The following is a 24,220-nucleotide window of genomic DNA, read 5'->3' on the forward strand; positions in this document are numbered from 1 at the left end:
GGCTTCTAGTATTGCCAAGATCACTGGCACCCACTGTGGTGAGCTGTTCAGAGAGTCTGGAAATTTCCAAGTTCATAATGGTCAGCTCAGAGGGTGGCAGGGGGCCAGGAAGGTGGGAGTCGTAGCTGCATCAGCCCTAAGGCTCCCAGGAGAGTTGACTGAGATGTTGGGCAGGAAAACTGGCATTTTGAGTTCTAAAGCCATGTATTGTCCTCTGGAAGTTCACTGAAATAGTACAAATTCAGTGCATCGTGATTTAAACATAAGGTATTCCGCTAGGCCATTTCCAAGCATCTGCAAGGGGTATTCTTCCTCTGTCACTATGTTTTATCCATCACTAAACTACTGCTGATCTATTGTTTCAATCAGGATGTCCCATCATCTTAAAAAACTACCTGTGGCCAACATTCATAAAACCAGGAGCCTTCCAGCACTTTTGTTTATATGCCTAGGTAAATGGCCTGAATGCCAGAAAGGAAATACTCAATACCAAGAAGCTCTCACGGATTTAAACACATGGTTAGAAGAACGGCATCTGGAGAAAACACGGTGTTTGGCAGAGCACAGTGCAACTGGAAAAACATTTAGCACTGGAAGCCTTGGCAGGTGAGAAAAAGCTGCCTCATTTTTGATCTCAGCATAGATTTGCTTGGCTCTTGGTAGACTGATTATTTTCAGCTGTCAAGAAAAGGACTTTAAATCTAGAAGCACAGTAACTCTGGGAGAGACAGACCACAGCTGAGATTTACAGGAGCCAAAACAAGAAGCATGCTTGCAATGATGCTCTGTCTATACCAGAGGCTGAATCAGACTGGACCACAGCATTTCCAGGAGCTGGTATTTTTTCTGTGGCTGCCCTCCAGAGCACAAACAATGTTAGCCTGTATTATTTTTACACTTTGCTGCTGTGTCCAAATTGATCCGATTCAGAACTTATTGCTTAAGTATACGGCAGTTTGAAGCAAATTGAATAAATCAACAGTGCTAAGTGAGAATAGTCACTCTAGCACAAACTCACTTGGGAGAGAGAAGACTCAGACTGGCATCCCTGTTTATATGCTTCATCCAGTGACTGACTAGTAAAAAACATACAAGTGTTCCTCGGAGCCAGAACTAGAAAATATAATTATTGCAGAATGAATAGGTCAGCTTCAGCAAGCAGTTGAGAAGGGTCTCCAGACCCAAAGAGCCTGGTCCTTGGGAGCTACTTCCAAGTGCTAGGAGATACATTTCTAGTGGAGGGGAGTGAGATTGGAAAAAAAAAAAAAAAAAAAAAAAAAAGAAAAGAAAAAAAAGGGTGCAGAGGGCTGGACAACCACATTCTGCAAGAGCTTGAAGCATATTAAAACAGCTGTGGTTTTGTACAATCTTGGTTAGCCGTATGGCCAATCTACTGTAAAAGCTGTCTGATCAAACTTCTCGGCTTGTGTCGTCTCACACACACAGGTAACAGATATCAAACTTACAACTAATAGGTGATCCCCAGGATATGTCCACTTGGACACTGTGTTGTGTTCTGAGGCTAACATGGCATCAGGGAGAGGCCGGAAAGGAGAAGCTGAAGAAGCAATGTGGATAAAGGAAGGTTTTGTCAGTATATCTGTAGAAGTGTCTCAAGAAAACCACGAGGAAAGGGCAAGAGAGCTGCATGTTTTGGGTGGGAGGAAAGGAGGGGAGGAGAGAATCATTGAGACTCTATAGCGCAAGGGCCCGGAGAGAAACAATTGCTATGAGGGAAGAATTACTATACAGACAAGAACGAGAGCACCGGGAGAAGGGAGAAAAGAGATGCTCTTCATTAGAAGTATGATATATGTATCACAAAGCAGATCAAGAGATTCAGCAGACAAACTAGTGAGAACCAGCCTTGCCTGAGAATTTCAACAGAGGCTTCAGTCAAGTCTTTTCAGAGAACTTCTAGACAGATCAGATCATGACCCTGCATTGCTACACACTCCAGCTTCAGTCACTGGCAAATGAGCTAACAGCCTCCAGTCCAAGCTGCGTCTGGCAAATACATATGCTATTCTTTTCGTCAGGGATTTCTAAAAACTCGTCAAGAGCAGGCAGCAGGAGAAAGGAGGAATGCAATTGCATTCTTCGAGCAAACACTTCCTCCTCTATCTTAGACCATAAAACTGTACAGCTTCAAGCTAATCTCCATAATCAGCTGCCCAGCTGTTTCCACTTTATTGGCTGTTTTGTGCAGTCAAAGCCAAATTGCCAAAGGGAGAGGGTCAATCATTTGCGCTGCATCTGCTCCAGGCAGTGATAGGACACAGGGTAGATATTTAGGGCTAGAACTAGTTAAATGCAGATACAGGGCACTGAAAGGAGGAGGGAGGGAGGAGAAACAATCCTGCAATAAAAGCACCGGGAATACGCAGAATAAGGTGCTTGGCCAGGCTAGCGCGTGAAGGCGCAAGCCATCTCTTTGCACCTTGGGCTTTCACGGAGGGAGGGGAGGGCAGGCAGATGTGTGTGTGTGTCTGTATTTAGGAAGGGAAACGAGGTGAATAAAGCTACCAGTTGTCTGGTAGGAGAAGGCAGGGCTGCTTTTCCACCACGGTGAATTTGGGTCAGAAGGGAAGAGGAAGCGGAACAGCGTTCATAGGAGCGCAGGGATGTTCAGTCCAGTTCCTGCTGTCTGGGACAACAAAGATCTCATCTGAGCAAACTTCTACTCCATTCGCTGCTCTCTAACAAACCAAAGGCTAGTAGATAAAAACATCAAATGGCCACAGGCATAATTCAAAACTTTGGAGAAGGTAACAGACTCTCAAACAACCCAATACCCCTGGGAAAAGGTCACTATGCAAGCACTGCTTTCTCCTGCCCTTGCGTATACCGTTTCTGAAAGCCACGCCATCCCAAAAGCTCACCCTCTCTATGTACCATGCAAGCATCAAAGCATTAAAAAGCAATTTCCTAGGAATTTTCAGTTTCTCTACGACATCTTCATGCCAACTTTAACAGAGATGCACCCTGCCCGGCGTGATTATTTATAATGGTGATCATTATAAATACTGAACATAACTGGTAAATTCACACTGGCTCCGTTTTATAGATGGAAGTGAGGGTGGAGGGTTTAAGAAAGCAACAAACTTTGGTGAGAAAAAGTGACTTACCCAGAGCTGGCAACGATTTCAGCTGTAGTATTCAAAGGTTCTGTCCTAATCACTGCATTGGCACTGTATGCGTTGACAGGACTTGCAGATGCTTGAGAGGATTTTTCTCCACTTCCTTTAACAAGGTATTAATCAAACATTTCAATGTGAATATCAAACCAACCAGAAAGAGAGCTTGACCCAAACAGAACAGGGTCTGTGTAAGCACAAGACTCTCACTGTTGTTTAAGAACCAATATACAGCAGGGTGGGTATTTGGTACCCACTGCAAGCGTATCCATGGGTCAGGATATACAACAGCTGGCGAGGTGCCTTGATGCAGCTTTAAAATCACAGGAGAAAAAACAGTGTGTGAAGTACAAGTAGCCACTTCCACTATTACAGAAAAACAAGGGTGATGGCAGAGCAGGAAACCAGAACCATAAAAAAAAAAAAAAAAAAAAATCAGCAGTGCAGGCTCAAGCTGGCAGGGCAGATCTTCACAAAAAGCAGTACAGGCATGCTGAAGGTTGGAGCCCTGCTGCCCTCCTGTCACACAAGGGAGCTCTGCCCTGACCTGCGTTTGGCTCCTCGATCTAACTGTAGACAGAATATTTCTTCTAACAGCTTCTACTTGAAACCCAGAGTTTGGAAGATAGCACCTCATATTTGGGGAAGAGGGAGAAACTGCCAGTCAATTGATAGGATTTGGCCTCTACTATTTGGTGCACCCGCTACCCAAAATGAGGTAGAGGATTTCTACCAAATCCAAGTGCTACTAATAGCTTTGGGAGGTGACAAAGCTCTGCAGGAGCTCTTGGAACAAGCAGCAGTTGATTGAGAGAATTACCGTATATTGAACCACTTCCTTTAACAGTAGTTTTTACTTGCACAAAGTGCCTTTTTGCTGCTTATACTGGTTTCTCTGCCCATGTTAAGCACATGCAGCAACAGCTCCATCATGACATTAGCAAAGGCATCACCTTGTCCTGGCACAGCTGGTAAGCACAGCAGCTGGAAAACAAGTTAGGGATCCGGGTCTCATATTGCAAGATGCAGCATCTGAGAGCTAACAACAATCCTGAAAAAAAACCACCCAAACCCAAAAAAACCCACCCCACTCCCCCATATAAGAGCACTCCAGCTTTGGGATCTGGTCCATGGCTCAAACCATAGCCGAATTAAAATAAAGCTGAACTAGGTTTTTAATTGTTTCTGAACTTGCAAACTTCCAAGTAATCCCATCTGCACAGCTCACTCAGCCTTCCCTTCAGTGAGCCCTCATGACATTCCCCATTGTAGTTTTGCCAAGCTGCTGCATGGATTATACAAAGTGCAGAGAAATGAACAAAATTGCCCACTTTTAGATGCAGAAGAGATTGCAGGATTGTCACATTTTAGCTACCTTTCGGTGGCAGAAGCGTGGAAGGGAAAATGAGATCGATCAAAAAGCATGCTACAATTTTTCTGGTGCCTATTACCTCTTCCCTCCCCAGGACAGAGGTAAATCTGTTCCGTTGCATCTTTGTGATCTTTACTAGAAAAATAAATGGCAAGAATAAGTCACCCAAGAACCACTTTTCCAAGTATGGCATTATATTACCTGCTGTTACCAAGTTTGATCAATAAGTTGAGGGTCTCCCCCTCCTCCCTGCAGCAAGGATTGTTCATTGAAAGTGCTCTTAAATAAGTAATAGGTCAGGATTAGAGACCTTTATTCACCAAGACAGTGAGAATTTGACAACAAGTATTTGTCTTTCTGTGTAACCAACGAGCTGCAAGATGAAAATGCTGGAAAAGGGAGAGTTGAGTGTCTCTCAGAAGCGCACTGCTTGGAAATAGTTTTATATGCCCAGTAGAAGCAAGGTAACTTCAGTTAAATTTGAGGCTGGTGCAGTTTGGAAGAAGCGAGTAATTTTGCCTGAGAGCTGCTTGCAGGCAATGCTTACTACTGCCACCTCAACGCCAGTACTGGCTGTTAGTGGCAAGGGACAAGCACATTTCTCGAAACGTCCCTGCTTTCAAGGGATGGCACTTTAGTTCCACATTTAGTTCCCATTTAATGACTTCCAGAGGTGCCTTCCTCTTGTCAGTGTGAAAAATTACTGACAGCAGAAGCATCGCAACTAAGCAAAAGTTAAAGCTGACTAAAAAAATAAATCTCACAGCCATGTGAACCACAGTCCTTCCCATACGTAATCTGCGGCCCCTTCCTCCACTCTTGGCGTCTCACCCTGTTTTTCCACAAAGAGCGTATGTAACGCAACGGCTCGGTAGGCAAACAGGCTCCAGTTACAGCAAGATACAGCCAGTTCCCAGACAAAGCGTAGGCAAGCAAAGCTGCATTTAAGAGCAGCCCAAGTTAACACCGTATCAAGAGAGGTGTGTCAATGTAAATCAGCCCTTGGGTATGGCAGACCATACTGCCAGACCCAGTGGCAGCTCACAGAAGCGCTCCTTGTCCTCACGTAGATGACACCCATCAAAGTCTCTCAGGCCAGCAGTCCCCTGCAGCATGGAATTGAAACATATTAGAGAGGAGGGAACAACAAATTTGAGTGGCTATGGGTAGAACTACGCTGAGCACGTAACTGGATGCCTCTAAAAAGTTGGCCTTCAATCATCACCTCCATGGTGAAACAGCAGCAAAAGTAAGAACTACAGTAAAATCCTAAGTATCTCAAGTACCAAAAATAACAGTAAGGCTCTCAGGATCAGAAAGAAAAGATAACCTTTGTCTAGTAACTTTAGATTAAGGGATGAACAATACAAGTTATTTTGGATGCTGGTATATGCTTCCTATATTCTAATTGCTCATTCTGGAAAGGCTGCTGATTAAAACATTTGAGTTCAAAAGACTTCAAAACGCACTGTTGAAAGGTTCAGGAGACTCTAGAAAGCATCTCAGAAAAGATACTTAAGATGGTTGCATTTTTCTTTCACAGCAAGCAATAGAAGGGCAAAGGATGACTTTCGCAGTGGTTTGTGCCCAGGAAGCACAAATAGGGAGTCTGGCTGGATTACTGCTCTTAGCTCCATGTTGAGGAAGAGAAAAATGCAACATAACACAAGGTCTGGTAATATTATCTATCATGTAGAGCACCTATCATCTTTAGTATGTACACTTTAAAATACTGATAGATGAAGTGCTCTGGCATCTGCTCAAGGGACTAGCTATTCAAGGAGAATATATATATTTTTTTAAAAAGCATATACAGAGGTATGAAAGCAGTTTAAAATAGAGCACTGATCCCTATTTCCCACAGTCACTTTTTTCAGATTCAGACAATATTTTGTCACTGGACAGGGGACAGGAAACCCAGTCAAGCTATTCATCACCTCATTTCCAGGTAATGAAGACAAATGTTCAAATTCTGCCATTCCCTGCCAAGATGTTTAGGCACAAGCCCTGAGGACAGGGACTGTTTTTGTGCATTTGCATAGCACTTTAAAGAAGGGGTGTTAAGTGCCAACCAGTGTTCGTGGGAACTCCCCCAGTACAAATGTTAGTAACACCACCACAGACATTTTGCCATGCTAAACCCCCCCAAAGTGTTTCCAGTCTTTCAACATCAATCAGCACAACTGAAGCCAGTAGTAAATTGATTCTCACATTCCACTGGTGCCGGTTTTTGTTAAAAATGATTTGTGATAGATATGGTGGAATATATTGATTAGTACTGACAGTCCCAGTTTCCCAGGCGCTTTGTAGCACTGCCATTCCAAAATGACCTGCTTTCCACCTTGTCAATTTTCTTCTGCAGAGTCCGTTATAAATATCTATTCTATTATGAGAGCTTCAGCCCCCTCCAGAAAACAAAACAAAAGGGTCAGGCAAGTAAAAAAATCAGTACAATAAAATAGGTTTGCAGTGTTGCAAAAGAGCTTGTTTTTATTGAGAGATTGTGTCAGGGGAAGAAAAGGCACAAAATAAGTTACAAAGACATTATATGAACTGTATGAGTCAGAGGCAGTATCAGAGCTGTTACAAATCATCTAAAAGTTGGCTTACTAACATAGGTTAGCCTCTACAAAAAATCTTAAAAGAAAAAATATATTTCAAATGATCAAAATCATTCAGAAATTAAGTGAGAATGTAAAGACCACCAATATTAACTTTTGACTAAATTCACCTGGCCTTACCACCATCACCCTCTCTTAGAAGACAGATATCACTGGAAAATATGTATTACAGAATTATTTTTAAAACTCGTTTACATTTTATAAATTAAGAACCTGATATTAACCTTTTGTACCTCCAATGAAATACAGTACATACAGGTAAGGCAGTATGCATAGGAAATACATTAAGAAAACAGAATAGGTAAGTGCAATTATTCTGAATATTTCAACATTTGTTATGGCCCCTCACCTATGGTAAAGAACATCTTAAAAAGATGGATCCAACAGCTGTTCACAGAACATATGAATATACCACCATAAAAGGTCTATTGTGGAAAAGCTTATGCTGTCTTTAGTTGCCACTTCTTAGATCAAGTATTCTAAAAACAGACTTTTCAGCAGTACAACTCTGAGTTAACAACAGCACACTAATACAGGAAGTATTTTTTTTACACAGGAAGGCTCATAACACTCAGTATTCAAGTAATCCAAATTAAATATTTAAAAATACACACACCAACTATATACAACTTGATTTTTGTTTGACACAGTGACTCTATTCCCCCCTATGCCCACTTTCCTGTTACTCAACTCTCAACTGGCAAGGACTTTTGATTGTTGGTTCAAATTAAACTGGCATGAGGAAACAATACCAAGTCTACAGGACATAGAGACTATACGAAGATTTGTTTTCATGATGATGCAGGGTTGAACAGAAAGTAGTTTACCCCTTTGGCTGCTCCTCTGGTCAAGTGGAGATCTAAGTTCTGTCTTCTGAAATCAGCAGGGATGCAAATGTAACCAGACACAGAACGCTGCTATAAATGTCTGATTATATCCTTAGGAGTTTCATTTACTTGACCTAAGACAACAGTAACACAGAAAGGGAATGCAGTACCAACTACCACTCACAAAAACTGTCAGCTCAAACTGCAAGGACTTGATTTGCAAAAAAAACCCTGTACAGTCACATATTGAGCGTAACTGTCAGGGTTTTGGGGCTGCAGGGTGCCTTGTGCGGGAAGAAGCCCAGGACTGCCCTGTGCCGGTTCCAGCCAGCTCAGAAATCATGTAACAGTTGAGGTCGGAAAGGACCTCTGGAGGCCATCTGATCCAAGCCCCCTGCTCAAGCAGGGCCACCTACTAAAGCAGGCTGCTCAGGACTATGTCCAGATGGCTTTTGAATATCTCCACGCATGGAGACTCCACAACCTCTCCAGGCAACCCGTGCCAGTGCTCCATCACCCTCACCGTAAAAAAGTGCTTCCCTACGTTCAGATGGATCCTCCTGTGTTTCAGTTAGTGTCCATTGCCTCTTGGGCACAGTGGGGACTGACCCACTGCACTGCAACGCTGTCAGAGGAGTTCCTGGCACTTCTGCAAAAGCATGTTTAAGAAAGGGCAGTAAATGCCAAGAAAAAGATTACAGTGCTATAGCAGTAGGAGGAAAAAAGGAGAAGACCATGCCAGCACAAGAGGAACCGAAAGGAGAGGCAGCTGAGCAGGAGAAACGCCAAAGGAAAATCATAGCCTGAGCAGAGGCTGAGAGTAGACTCAGAAGGAGCTACAATGCCAGAGGGACTGCAGTTGGTGAAAAAAACCCACACAAGAGCAGCTGAGTAAGAAACAAGGAGCAGTGAAAGAACAGCAAGCACAACAGACTGATCCCAATCTCCTGTGCTGCCTGTTGTTGCCTTGCTGAAGGGACTGAGCATATAACATGCAGCCAAAGAACTGGAGACCACCATGGGGTGGAGGATGGCATCGGGGAAGAGAGGGAAAAGTGGTGTCTGGAAAAAAGCAGCAGTGTTTTCCCTACATGCTTTATTTTTTCTTTCAACACCAAACCTAGTAACTAGAAGCTCTTTAATTGGCAATAAATTAAATGGATTAAAATTTCCCAACTCAAAACTTTTCATTGCCCCCAAAAAGTCACATCCTCAACCGAGGTTAGTATAAAATTAAGGGCTTCTGGCCCTTCTAAAAGCAAACAGTACACACAGGAAAATCCATGTTCTAAGTGTGTAATTATGATGCTCCTTCAAAAGCTCAAGTCTTTAAATTTAAAATGCCTTTAAGAAAAACTTAAAAAACAGAAGGAAGACTTGTGGTCTTTAAGTTATGGATTGCCACATAAATAAAAGAAGGAAATATTTTGTAGTTTCTTAAAAAAATCAATTAAATACAAAATTGACAAGAAAGCGCAACATAAAGAGGTAGCTTAAAAAATCAAAGTATTATTAGATTCAGGAAGGAAAGGTAGTGCAATAAAAGTATCAATATGAAAAATATGCTTCCAATTTCTACGCGACTTACTCAACTTTTAACAAGAACAAAATAAAGTTTGGATTAGACTTTGGGGAATGACAAAGATCAAATACATGAAACCAGTCTTTTAGAAGCATATGTAAAATCACAACCACAATAAATTTTTATCACAAATTGCCCAGCAGTTTTCTGCTCTATAACAATTTTCAGTGTCTGCAACACTGATTTTTTTTTCCCGACAAACTAACATGAGAAATGCCTGTCTCTCAATCAAGTTTCCATCATTTAAAAACATTTTGTTTGAACACAGATGTGCCAGATAACTCTCATCGGACATCTTTAAGTAAATATAACTTTCAATATTGGCAAAGGTTTTCTTACTGCCATGCTTTCTGCCTGCCCCCTGACAAAGCAGGTATAATATGAGCACCTCAGATGTGTTGGAGGGAGGCAGTAACATGCATGCTAAAGATCTGCTTCCTCTACAAACCTTTTGTAAATAAGGATGGGCAAGTACTTATTTAAACATACTCCCTTCTATAAGCTTGCTGTATGAGAGGACCCTGACACCCCACAGTCCTGCTTCATTCTGCATACACACTGGAGAAAGATTATTTCTTTTAAACCATTCTTCTGGGGGCAGCCAGCTCTTGCTGCATAAACATTTAGCCATCTGCCTATTTACTGACTGACAAACAAGCAGCCATGATAGGGCTGACTTGCAGTGAATTCTACTTGCAATAGGGATTTAAACTCTAGACATTATTATTTAGTAATACCTCAAACAGACTGTGCATTTTATAGAAATCTGCTAGATCCTCTGAAGCTCCAGGCAAGCTGTTATTAGCAATGCTCATTTGTAAGGCTGATGAATGAACTAACAAATTTCAATGTGCAGTTTTTAACCAGGTTTTATCAGTCTTAAGAGTAAGCTTTGACACTTCCAACTCAGAAGAAAACAGACTCTGCAGATTTCTCTATAATGGCTACACGGTATAAATTCTGCATGTTCTACAAAACCTACACTTTATCTTAAATCCTTCATTTAAGTTCTTTGGTTTCCCAGAAACAAAAGCTACTTAAGTGAACTGAGCAATGAAAGACAAGCAAAAGTAACTCTCTTTCTGTCCCCTAAAGCTCTGGAGATGCTTGTAAATACCAGTTTTAGCAGGTTGCATGGAAGAATTCCAAATGAATGCAGCTAGAACTAGTTTTGGACCATTGCTTTCCAGCAAAAACTGTCTTTGGCACTTATATAATCCAATTCCATGATGTTACTTTACACACAGTCCTGTATCAAGTTGACCAAGGAAATTAAAGACAACTTTTGTATAACAGGCACTTTAAAATAGAACAGAAAAACCTGGTCCCCATTAGGCAATACAGGAGCTTTTTTCAGAATGACAGAAACAGCAAGTAGTACCAAAAATAACATGAGAGAGTTCAGTAAATTCAGACTATTAGGGTGAAAGTTTTATCCAGCTCTATTAGACTTAAATAACAGTAGCACCTGGAAAATGTGAAGGCTACAATAGACTGGACAAGGCATTAAAAATACATAGCATGGAAAAGATTCTGTATAAGTTTGTTCACCCTCCAATTCTACAGTTAGATCTGTCACAGGTTTTCTTATGTACATATCTTTCTTCCACTTAATATATCTCGTAGTAAGATACAAGCAACAAGACTCAAAATACAACTATACCCTAAGTCTCCCATTTGGTAAACAGCTGAACATAGACATTTCTGGCGGAGGCATTAAATGTGTCAGGCCAGACTAACTTCCACCATCAAACGACAGCACCGCTCTCGGGCTTTTCTGACATACTTACTGCAAGGCTCACAACTTGCATGCGCAGATGCCTAGATTCAGCTGCGTCAAAGAGCATGATCAAAGCTCTAACAGGGTGGGAAACAGTATACATAGCACACCATCCTTCAGCTAAAACAAAATACTAACCAAATCTGCATTCAGTGATTATGCGGAAGACTCAGGAACAAGAGTTTTAGCTCTAATGTTTCCATTAACGCACTCTAGGAAAAGTAGGTTTGTTCCTCGCTTTCCCCTTTTCCTAGTACAATAAAAACATTCTCTTGCAAATGGCTTTTATACACTTAGGTGAAATAGGCTGGAAAATGTACAGCTTAACTGCATTCCCCATGGTTCTGCAAAGGATATTCTGCTAGCCTCTGTACACCCATACAGTCTGGAAACCCTGGCCTGGATTATGCACTGTGAGCAGAGGAACACATGGCTGCAATCCTTAAAGCCTTGACTGTAACAAAGGTGGCAACTACCTACAACCTGCTGCGTGTTAATTAGGTGTCTCTGGAGAGGTGTGGACATGGTCTTCACTCAGCACCCTGACCTGAACACCAAGTCACCTGTGGCCCTCCTTTAACACAGAACTTCTAAGTTTCTGGTGTGTCACGGAGTCTCTGAACAGCACTTCCCCAATTCCTAAATGGGGAGCACTAGCTTTGTTTTCAGGGGAAGTCATTTAAAAAATAAACTTGTCAAATCACTTCCCTATTCTAGTCTCTTCAGCCTATCAAGAATAGCCAGGTAGTAAAATCCTTTTAGAAGGCTGAAGTATCACTTTACAAGAAGTTGAGTGACAAAAATGCGTCAAATAAGTCTCATCTTCCTATCTTTCTAAAGGCAAATTAAGTGATGACCAGTTATACAGCATTCTCCAAAACGGGGCTTTACAAATTTTAATGATTTCAGTGACATGCCATTTCATAGAAAAGCTAAGTCCAAAAGAAAACTGAAGCGTTCCACATTTTATAGGAATCAAAAGAAATATTTCATCACTGAAGTGGTAGTGCTGAACAAAGCTGACATTAAAAAGGAAATCATGAAACTGGTGTCCCCAATAAGACATCCTAGAGCCAATGCTAGCTCTGAAAGAAGTTTGAAGTCAACACAAGCAGCTAGAAGGGTATTTCCGCCCAACGGCTACTTTTCACTTACCCTTGCCCTAAAGTGTTTCTGTTGAATCCTCTATTCTTTCGACTCCCTCCAGCTGATTCTCCTCCACGCTGTCTTACATGACCTGTCACTCTCCTTCACTCCTAGCTGTATTCAAGTATCACTTGTGAGGTCCCCAGATAGCAAAATCCTAAACATACCTCACCTGAGACAGTATTAAGATCTGACTAATGAGCACCATGGGAAAGCCTCTCTCATCTCTAGCATAACCCCACTAAGTGAGCTGGCTGAAAAAAATGACAGCTACAAAACCAAAGGAATCCGGGGATGGAGTTCCCATCTTGGAGGTAGGTATCCTAGTGCCTGCACAACACAAAAACCAACTAACAGTATAGGCTGCTTCGTATACAAAGCTACTCTAGCAAAAAATGTGGGTAAGGTTGTCATACTTCACTCAACTAAAGCAAGGATGTTGGGTCTCAGACATTACAGGATGTCATAAACTGTGATATGTCTAGTACTGTATTAGCCTCTGCTCTCCAGTAGCTCCTCAGGGCAAGCTTACTGCCTAAACACTGAGATTTATTAACTGAGCCTAGTTGAAGACTGTCACAAAATGCAGCTCAGGTCCTGCAGAGAGTGATCTCCTCCACCTGAATCATTACAGCATCCTACTGTTCTAATGAAAATTATGCTGAGGTGTCCCATGGCATGACCAGGGCTGCCAGTAGCAGATAATGACAGGAAAACTATGGAGAAAGGAAGGCTAACAGTTCCTGTCTGCCTCTCAGGTGACTTATTCAACCTACCATCCAAAGAGGGACAGAGGCAGCAAACACCTAAGAGAACCTGTTGGGTCTTGGCAGCCTGTTAATACCATCAGGCTTACCAAACAGGTTTCTAAGCAAACAGGTTTTATTTATTTAGAAGCCATCAGCAACAAAAAGTCAGTGTTCCAGCTGTCCATAATTCAAAATGTGAATGCAAAACTAAAAAAATTCTTTGAACAAATAGATTCAACCTTTTTGAGTACCTTATTTGGAGCAATTTTCTTGCAAACAGAAGGGCCAAATAAGGGAGAAAGACTACCTGGCTGCATTTAAAAGTGCCCTGCCACATCTACAACAACTACTCAACAGTCTGGATAAAACCAAGTGAAGACTGCAGGCTGGAATTCTTCTAGTGAAGCTCTTAACACAGATGAAAATCACAACAATACTGACACATTGTCCATAGGGACTGAAGTTTCCAACTTTGCTCACAGTCAATGCCTGGACTTGATCCAGGCCAAGTGGGAGTACTGCATGTGTGAATCTGCAGTTTCTGGGCTGCCCGCTGCACCAGCCCGGGTAGCTGCCCTTCGTTCAGCATTACAGTTCCCAGTGAACAAAGTTCAAGCAGCTAGCTGCAAACTTCTGATGTTGTTTACTTTCCTTTCAGAGCAAAGGAGCTTCCCAGTTTATCCAGAAACTACTCAGCAGTCAACTTTTAGGGTTTTTTGGTTTTTTTTTTTTTGTTTGGTTGGTTTTTTTTATCCAGTTTTTTTACTTTAACATCCACAAAAACGGCTAGCAAGCCTAACAATATACTTGCTGCCATTGTGCGGCACTTTGCTAGGATCTCCAAGTATAAAGACTAACAAACATTTTATAGAAATCAATCTTAAATAGAATGCCACAGGTTAGAGGATGAAGATGACAATGTAATCAAGAAAACGGAATCCTTGTAAGGCCTCATCTTTGTAGCTGGAACATTTCATATGTTCATGTTTCATATTTCAAGATTCTAAATCCCTCTAACGAAGCACTTACAGAAAGTTCAGTGTGATCAGGAGAGTGAAGTTGTCTTCAACACGGTCAAGTAACCAAGTGCTTGAACAAGCACCTGGTTAAGAAACAGGTCACCAAATTCTGTCTCAAAGAGGTTTGCCTTTTTCTTTTTTTTTAAATGAGAACTTTATTTACACACAAGATTTTAAAATAAATACTAGCAGCTTCCTGGCAATAACTCCCAAAATGTAACAGCAACCCATAGTTGCTCTTACCACTTCAGAGTTAAGTTTCTTCCAGAAATAAAGACACAGATAGGTCCACAAAAATGAGCTATATATTCTAACACACACCTCACACACACAGTATGTGATAAATACCTCACCTATGTCCCACCCATGAAACTATATCCTTCACATAATTATTTCACTGCACAGAGAAGTTGTGGAGCTTCAATATTTATGGCAAAGTGAGGACAAGGTAAAAGTAGGCAAAGCTATAAACAGCAGTGCTGAGATGCGGGGAATATGTGGCAAATGTATGCTTAAGACAGCCCAAGAAAATGCTCAGTGGATGAAAAGAAGGGAAAAAAATCAGTAATGCCCTTTAAGTCTGCAGGCTTATGGTTCTTTTCTGTAGTCCCTCCTCCTGGCCTCCCATTATCACTAAGTTAATGCACATGACTAACCAGCTGCACCCTATAACTTTATACAGATGTCTATGTGCAGATAGAGAAACCTTATGTTCATAGTTGCCTTTCCCCTATTCAATACACAGAAACCATTTTAACATACGGTTTCAGGAATTTGTTCCCACTGGAGTAGCACACAGCACATCGTGACCACTTTCACTCTACAGAAAAAGAACAGTGGATGTTTTCCAGTTTATCAATTTGCACTGAATCAAAATCAACCACCTTGAAAATAAAATACAAGCATGTGCATTGATGAGCTGTCCAAATCTGTCTAAGCCCAAGTAATTTCCTAGGCTTCAGCAATACGTGATCCCACCCTTGCTGTCTCACCTGGCTTCAAATGCAGTCCATACACTGTCATTCTGAACCAGAAGAATTTGAACAGCTGTCTCATATGGAGAGCATCAGTGGCATAATTAGTCTGAACAGTACTCAAACCCCTCTCCTAAGTCAGGAAAAACACAAGCACTTGCCCAAATACATTCCCTGACAGGTGAGGTCCCCAGTACTCATCCAGTCGGTCCAGCTGTAAGACAAGAAAAGGCATAAAAAAGGCCAGTGTTTCTTCTTTTCATTACTTGATCATATGAGTCTCTTCATCAGCATCATAAAACTCCTCATCTTCACTTCCACTCCCTGCAGAACTGTCTTTGTCTCCAGACTAGAAACAAAAATGAAATCATTGGTTAGTGCAGAAGCCACTACATCAATCTCAAAATAAGCAAGCATGAACCATTACACTTGTGTTGGAATGCTGGTAGAGGAAAAAGTAAGAAGAGACAGGTCAAATCACTGTATTAAAACTTCGTAAAAGACTTTATGTGAATTAAGATTTCTGTGTGTCCTTGGTTCTTTAAAAGAGAGACTTCTAGTGGATGGACCTTCTCTGCTCCATCAGTACACTAGAAAATACATGCAGGAGAGAGACCAGCTAGAACAGTTCTGAAGTGATAATCTACTCAGCTTTCTTAATTTAAGTCTAAGGTCCCTACTCAGTAGTGAGCTACCGCAAACAGGCTCAGAACACACAGGTTACTTGATCAGGTAAAAGCTTCTCCATCCTGAACTATTATTTCTCCATGTGTAGCATGGGCATTTTCCTATACAAGTTTTCAATTAAAAAGATCCCCCTGCAACACTAATTAAAGGTGTTATGGAAAAGGGAAAAAATTTACCACTTCATGTGTTCAGAAAGCAAACACCCTATTATAGGCATAACTACTCCAGCCAGAGTCCTTTTAACAACATAACTTATATCATATACCCAAACTAAAGTCAGCTATTACAGCTAATTGATTTTTATTTGGCCACTATAGCATTTTTCCATGGAACTGATACAAATCATTCCAGTTAAAAAAGATTCTCTTACTAATATGAACTCCATTTAGTTTGAGTATTTAGGATTTTTTTCCCCCAGTATGCCTGCATCCACCCTAAGACTTCTGCCTGCCTAGTCATATGCAAAGAAGGGTGAGAGAGAAGGTGAAAAACAGAGAAATGGAAATCATGTTCCTGACTGACAGTACCATGCAAGCAAAATCTGTAGCTTTAGATCTGTCTTCAGAGGAGTTTTGCTACAGCGACGTGCGTTAACTGCAAAGGAATTTCAAGCAGTTTGAGCACTAAGACCTGTCAGAAAATATAAAGGGAATCATGTTATGCTTTTTTCTGGATTTCTAAAATTATTTGAGGAAAGTCAGGCTATCACTGGATGCTGTCCAACTTGAATATCACATTCATGTATGTTAACAGAGACAAAACCTCTATTCTGGGCAACCAGAATGCATGGTATCTTTAAAGTGGTACAAGAGGACAATGGATTCCACAGGGCGAAATTCAGGGTATGCCAAATAAATTCTACATCTTTCTTACAGCAGCTTTCTAAGACCTCTCCATGGCCCTGTCAAATAGGGTTAATGTTTAGCAGCTTTTCATTTTATCAGCGCTTTCTTTATGAGCTTTAAAATAAAGCCCTAATATGTCACAGACATTCCAGATCCATAACTTCAGTGAAGATGTGATTACATCAGCCCTGAACCAATGACTTTTTTCCATTTGGATTCAATAATTTTAATCCATCTGGGGAAAAGGGTTCCTGAAGAACATTCTCAAATAATTTTTTTTATTTTGCAGATCCTGTTCAGGTTGAGATTTTTAAGAAGCCTGCAGAAGTGCAAGCAGGGAAGATTTAAACTTGAGAAGGCGCTTGACATAAGCAAACCAAGTTGTGCAAATACTGATAGACAAACAATACTTGTCTCCTCAAAGGGCAACACTGACCTTACTTGGTTACAAAGGAAAATAAAACTGTGACTTGCCCCGTCTAAGTTGTAACACCTGCACTGTTGGCTAGAATTGTTTTTTGTTAATAAACCATCTGCACAGTTAAGATGCAATAATGATGTAATTACCAAAATAACAGCTGGTGTAAACTTGAGGTAAATGTATATGATGGATTTGTGTAATCAGCAAGAATGTGGTGCCATAACACATTATCCAGTATGGTTAAAAATGTTTATAAAATGTGCATGTAAAGTAGCTAAAGTATAAAATTAATTGTTACAGGGCTGCCTCTTTCAAGCTTTCTTCAAGGGTGTTTTTGTCACTAAACTGTGCTGTCCTGTCAAGAATTATTACAGCTAAAATTGGTAAACAAGGCAACGTGTTGAAGCCTTTGAAAGGAAGCAACTGTTCTCATTCTAGAAATAAATGTTACTCTGCTTCCTGATTTCTGTAAAAATAAGTTTATGACTACCTGTGAATCTCAGACTGCTTGACCAAAAATTAATCAAATGCAAGTAAAAGATGTTATAAGGATCCTGTCTCATCCCAGCCTGATGGGACAACTAACATTTTTTTGTTTGAGTTGCCCTTCAAGTCTTCTGACCACTTACTCAATTTTTATTAGTCCATCAATACCTAAAATTTTGGGACCAGGATTTAAACATTAAAACCTTACCCAAATTCAAACACTCACTTCCAGCTCTCTAGCTACTTTTCTCTAATCCCATTCCATTCACAGAGGAGCAGCCATGTAAAAAAAAAAACCTCCACATGACTAAGCTGTACACACCTCAAGAGGTGTCCAGGAGTTTGACAAAACAAAGTATAAAACAACATGAAAAAACCAACATTTAAGGAAACCTCACTGAAAAACATCCTGCTACCACATTTAAACTTATGTCTAGGAGTTTTGTAGTTCCAAAGTTTTCAACAAAAGTCATTTCCCAGAATCAGCAGTGGGACAGATCTCAGAGGTTAGTCTAGCTTCAACCCACTTAAAGACTCTCTAGGATAGACCTAATAATTGACATTGCAGAACAGCCAGTGCAGGTCAGGGCAGAAATACAGTGTGCTGCCTTTGAGAGCAGCCCTTCACAAACAGGCTTCTGTTTTCTTTAATATCTAAGGCTTCTCGAACTTCAATGGCCAGCTTTGCAAGAAGCATGCTGCAGCGATCCATCGTAAAGATTAGAGAGGCACAGACACCACCGAGTCCTTTATTCCAAAGGAAAAGATAGTAAGCTTTTGGCCTGGAAGGGATGAATTAACCCAGCTATGTTTCAGCCTGCATTTCCAGACAACATTTTAGACATGATGTTAAGGTTACTAAGCTATCTTCTGTATCTCCTTGGGGCCTATCCTCCACAGGCCAAGAATCACTATCCTAATCTATTTAGAGTGGCATATTCAAGCTGACAGCTGAAATAAACACAACAGAATAGTACTAGGAAAAAAAATGAATATACCTGTGAGCCATCTAGGGCTTGCAATGACATCGCTTCATCACCCAGTCTCCAGTACGAGCATACCTGCAGGTCTGAAATAGTTTCTAGCAAAGGGCTGTTTAAGGTCTCTGGCAACAATAAACTCAAGAGCCCAGACAAAAGACCAGTTGCTCCAAACACAATATAAGGCAGAGACCACTGTACGGATTTCTGGAAAAAAGAACAGAGAGTTAGGTTGAGATTAGTTCCCTCTAGTTCATACTGCATATTAAAGCACTTAACCTTTACAACCATTCCATGTGGCAAGTGTTTGTGTTCATATTTAGTATAAAAGGTTACCAGTCCTACCGGTCTTTTTTACTCACTATTGTCAGTTGCATCTTGTCAATACTATAAGATTCACACAGATTTTGGGGATGGACATTAAAAAGAAATGCCTGCTGAATTTATACTCAGTTCTTGTCCATAACATATATACTTTTTCACAAATGCAACATCACTTTGTAGTAGGGAAGAGATATCACAATCACAGACACACTGGTTAGAAGACATTTCCTGAGGTCATCTAGGCCAATCACCTACTCCATGCACAACTACAGCCAGCACTAGACTGGATCAATCATAGTTTTGTGTAACCAAGTATTGAAAAAGCTCCAAGGATGGAGATTCCCCCTCTGAGTAGACTGTTCCAGGGCTGCATTAAGCCTCTCAAAAAGAATATTTTCCAAATTTCCTATCTAACACCCAAGCCAAAACTTGTGGCCATTGACCCCTGCTGAACTGTTCCATGCTGCTGGGAAGATCAGAGGTACAATATTCCCTCAAGCTTTCATCTCAAGCCATGTGCTCTAGGCCCGTGACCATCTTGGTTACCCTTCCACTGGGCCCTCCCCAGATTTTTCAACATCCCTCTAGAATAGGAGGGTGCTTAATCTGTGGGCCACATACTGAATTTGGCCTGATGTAGCTCAGTGTGAAGTTTCCCCATTTGTGATGAGAGGATACTGCTAGCTCCCATTTAACTTGCCATCCTCTGTCGTACCTTGATCTCTTCCAGCAAGGCTGCTACTCAGCCAGTTGTTTCCCAGCCTGTACTGACCATGTAATTGGTCCACACCAGAAACAGAATTTTACTCTTCTTGTTGGCCTTCATGGGACTTCTGTTGGCCCAAAAGGTCCCACTGGACTCAGGATCTACCATGTGGTGTGCCAATCACTCCTTCTTACTTTCCATCCTCTAGAAATACGAGGAGGATGTATTCTGTCTTATCTTCCACTTGTCACCAGCCACCAAATACTGAGCCTGTCACTATACCTTTGAGCCTGGTGGTCCATGCAACATTCAAATCCAGTATTCCCTTCATGCAGGACACACTTCCTCAGCTTCCAATCAAGAATGCTGTGGGACAGTGTCAAAAGCTTTACAAACCCCTTTTCTGCTCTCCTCCCTCTCCTCATCCATATCACCTTCTGCAATGAAATAGCTGACTGTCAAATCAAACTGGCTGAGAATGAATTGCCCTTTGTAAATGCATGTACACTGATCCTGATTACCTCCTTGGCTTTCACATGCTCAGAAACAGACTGAGAGGTCATGTCTCAGAGACTGAGTTTGAGGTGCTTAGCCTGTAACTTCCCGGATCCACTTTCTGATCTTAAAGATGCACATAGCATCGGCTTTTTTTTTTCCCCACAGTTACCAGTGACCTGTCTCTACAAAAATGGTTTGTCACAGGTGATGGACACTTGCCTCACTATCATAGCCAGCTCTTTCATCACCTCTTAGGGAATCCTATTCCATGGAATGGAGAGCTTTCAGCTTTAAGTGTTCTTGAACCTATTACTCCTCCACTGTTTGCTGGCCCTCTGCTTCCTCAACTGTGCTGATATGCACAGAGTCTTGGGATCAGGCTTTGCCTATGAAGACTAAAGCAAAAGTGTTAAGTATTTCAGCTTATTCCAATCTCATTTGCCAATAGGATGTCCATCTCATTCAACAACTTGCTAAACATTTTCTCTAAATTTCCTTTAGCAGATGGAATCCCTGTTTATGCTCTGTGCTAGTTTTACCTTCAACTGAGCTTTGGCCTTCCTGTTATCACCCCAACAGCCTAAACAATGTTTATACTCCTCCTTTGATGTCTGTCCCTGTTTTCACATAGCTTGTTACAAGCAAAACTACACTGGGGAAAGGTGTGTGCAAAAATACAAGTCATCTACAACATAGCTTCAAAATGTGTACATTCATTTTCAGACAACCAGTAAAACAGGCTCACTTAAAAAAAGGCAAGAATTTAGCTCTTTGTTTCAAAAACTCACTTTGTATAGTAAAGAGCAATTCTAAATTGAGAAAGTAAGAGGCTGTGATCAAATACAAGAGCAACATTTCATCTTAGTTCAGCAACTTTTCCTATTCCTACCCTTTTTATAAGATCCCCAGACAAAAGATACTGAAAAAATGCATTAAAATAGTTGAAGAAATTCCACAACACAAAAATAGTTCATTCTTTCCTCAAATCAAAGTTCATTTGTTATTTAACCAGAGCTATTTTCACTTTCATGGGACCCCTTCAAACATGATGATCCAAGTTTTGTGTGTCCTGCAGTGCCAAATCTCTGCCAGATGCAACATAATGGATGCCCCAACTGCTACGTAAAAGCTGCCTATAACATCTGCCTGGAAGACCTGCACCAGTCTTGGCTTTGCCTGTTGTACCCCTGAGGTGCTCATACTCTCACCTACCCCATGTTTCATTCTGCAGATTAAAAGGCTCACTGTGCTCACCTGCCCTTTTGCTGCCCTTCTGCCTGACCTAACAAGATGGCAAATGGCAGACAGGAAAGTTATTCCAGGTGAAATCTGTCACATTAAAGGAATTGTCACTTGACCTCAGCAAGCAGTTTGTGTGGAAAACTGGCACACTCTTTTACCTGCATACACATAAGACTATGAACATAGAGGAAAATAACAGTATCATCCCCATGTTTCGTTCTTCAGAATTTTTCTTTGCTTGACAGACTGCTGTGAAGTTTGTGTTCAAAAACCTTGCCAGTATATCAGGTGTCCACATCATCATCTTCATTCATTGAAAGATGAACCACTTTGCTGATAATTATAATCCATGGATATTCAGTGAAATGCACTGATGGTAAAACTTATTTATTCTCAGAAACACTAGTTATTAAGCCCATATGCTTTATCTTGATGCAGTAGATCTTTTAACCATGTGGGGTTTTTGCTATTACTTGCTTCTGGCTTAAAATTGGGTATCACCATCTTGGTATTTTGAAAATACTATATTGCTAAAGTCCACAAGCTAAGTCCCAAAATTCTTACAGGGCTTAAAACACCCAAACTAAATAATGTTGAGTTTTTGTCTAATCACACAGAATATATTGCAATGCCTTTGGCCTACCACAATACTGTTAGGACATGAAACTCGCATATCTTAGTTTATATACATAACTTATCCAAAGTATTTCCACTTCGATAAGCCTCTGACACAGAGTCACAAAAAAACATATATAATAGTGAGAAGTTCAAACTAACCAATGAAGGGACGAAAGGAGCAATGATTCCACCAACACGGGAAAACATGGAGCAGGCACCCATTCCAACATTCCTAAGAAAAAATCATTAATCAGTGACATTTGCATAGGAGAAATTATGACTTGAAAAGTGCCAATGAGCAAGGAAAAAACACCCCTCAGTCATGATCCTGACAACATCAACTGGAAGAAAGAAGTCAAATATAACTGAAAGCATCGCATGACAGGAATTAAAACATACACTTTGTGCTTAAAGAGAAGCAAAAAACCCCGCAGATTCAGAATTCCAACATACACACACATATAGAGAGGCAAAGAACGTGCAATTTCAGTTAATGCATCTTGTCTCTGCCTGAAACTTTGGCTAAGTTCCTTTATCCAAATCCTATGTATCATCACATTTGCCCACCCATGAAAAACACCACAGTATAGTTTCACTGGTGGCTGATCATCAACAATAACACCTGGTTAAAATATCTACTAAAAATTGGACCCATATGATAGATGCTTTTGTCTGCTCTGTCAGCACAAGCACAAGGTACTTCTGCCTCTAGTGAGTGAAACTTTACTGTTGCTTACATATAGCCTATGAAGCATTAAGTTACTTTTACAAAGCTTATTGACCAGTCATCTTCATGTTGCTGGTTAAGCAAGTGTGAATGTTTAATAGAGTTGTCTGGCTTGTAAAGCACTGAAAAAGTTACAGATATCACTCATTAAAGAAATATCAGCAATACTATTGTTATCCTCATTAGTGGAGAGAGGCTGTGGGTATACCAAGCAACCAAAGGACTATTTTACTGTTATATAAAGAATATGGTTAGTCTGAAGAAAACACTGCAAATTTGAGGGAGGAGGAAGTGAGAAGAGGATAAAGGAAGAAGTTTTGCATATAGAACTACTGATAGTCATTATACATAACTGAAAATCTCAAATGAAAAGGTACAGTTAATAGAAAAAAAGGTAGTAAAATGTGATTAGGTAAGAGAACCAGAAAAATGAAGACCTTAAAATTAACTTGTGTTACCTGATCACTGTGGGATAAAGTTCTGATGTGTAGATGTAGACAATGTTAAATGCAGCACTGATTGTCAGTTTCCCCAGCAAAGACAGAGAGCGACTATTCACCACTGCGAACACTCCAGTATCTGATAAAGAAAATGTGACCCTTATAAGGCTTTTGAGCACTCAAATACATCTCTGTAATCATTTCAATCACACAACAGTATGGAGTAAAAAGGAATCTACTGAAGAATCTGCTATGGCAGCCAAGTGTTCTTCTATTAAAGGACAGTATCTGTCAGAGGTGATCTGTACCTTCAGGAGAACTCTCAGAACTCAAGAGAATCCAAGGAGCTTTCTTTTAGGCAGCAATGGCAGAAATCATCCAACATAATTTATATTCTGTGTCTACAGATTTATTACTTTTATCTGTGCAATCAAATTTGTACAAAGAGAAAAACTCTCCATATAACACACTGAAAAAATGGATTTCAAATTCACAGCAGACTTGCCAACTAGCCCAAAATTGTTTCCATTCTATTAAATATAATCTAATAGAAAAAGACTGGGTTAAATGACTACACAGTCCCAGAGACTACAGAATGGAACTATTGCTCAATACCAGAAAAAAGAGAAACTGAGTTTTCCTTTCCTTGTCCTTGGTGTTCCAGTAAGTGACATCTTTAAAGCATTGAAATCCTACATTAAGGCTCTACTAGAATATCAAATTTTAGATACGTAAGATAAAAATCCTAGAAACATAGTAAAAGCTGAAACTAAAACTCAACATTTTCCGAGTCTACCACTAATGAAATACTGAACTTAGAAGTAGTCTAAGAATAGAATAACAGATACATTTTTCAAAAGTGAGCAACGTTGTTTTACTAAAAAGAGCCCTATTCAGTGTCCATTCCATAGTATGATAACATGCTTCTAACATTATTACTTTAGAAGAAAACCAAAAGACAATAAGATGCTGTAAAGAACCATACCAAATATCACACCCAGCTCAGTTTTGTCTGAACAGCCAGTGCTTATTCACTTAT

The 24,220-nt window shown here is 40.6% G+C and overlaps 1 protein-coding gene across 2 annotated transcripts in view; it reads right to left on the reverse strand.

The window, feature by feature from the left end:
- Window positions 1–6,968: 6,968 nt before the first annotated feature.
- The window catches only part of SLC22A15 (solute carrier family 22 member 15), a 42,364-nt gene continuing 25,112 nt past the window's right edge, over window positions 6,969–24,220 (reverse strand). For both annotated transcript variants that reach the window (XM_049824754.1, XM_049824755.1), the window contains exons 9-12: window positions 23,200–23,320; window positions 22,174–22,246; window positions 18,645–18,833; window positions 6,969–15,556 (exon numbers count right to left, since the gene is read on the reverse strand). In XM_049824754.1, coding sequence (XP_049680711.1) covers window positions 15,470–15,556; window positions 18,645–18,833; window positions 22,174–22,246; window positions 23,200–23,320 — 470 coding nt within the window. In that variant the 3' untranslated portion in view covers window positions 6,969–15,469. The remainder of the gene's footprint in view (window positions 15,557–18,644; window positions 18,834–22,173; window positions 22,247–23,199; window positions 23,321–24,220) is intronic.

The sequence above is a fragment of the Accipiter gentilis genome, chromosome 21, assembly GCF_929443795.1.
Source record: "Accipiter gentilis chromosome 21, bAccGen1.1, whole genome shotgun sequence".
NCBI classification, from domain to species: Eukaryota; Metazoa; Chordata; class Aves; order Accipitriformes; family Accipitridae; genus Astur; species Astur gentilis.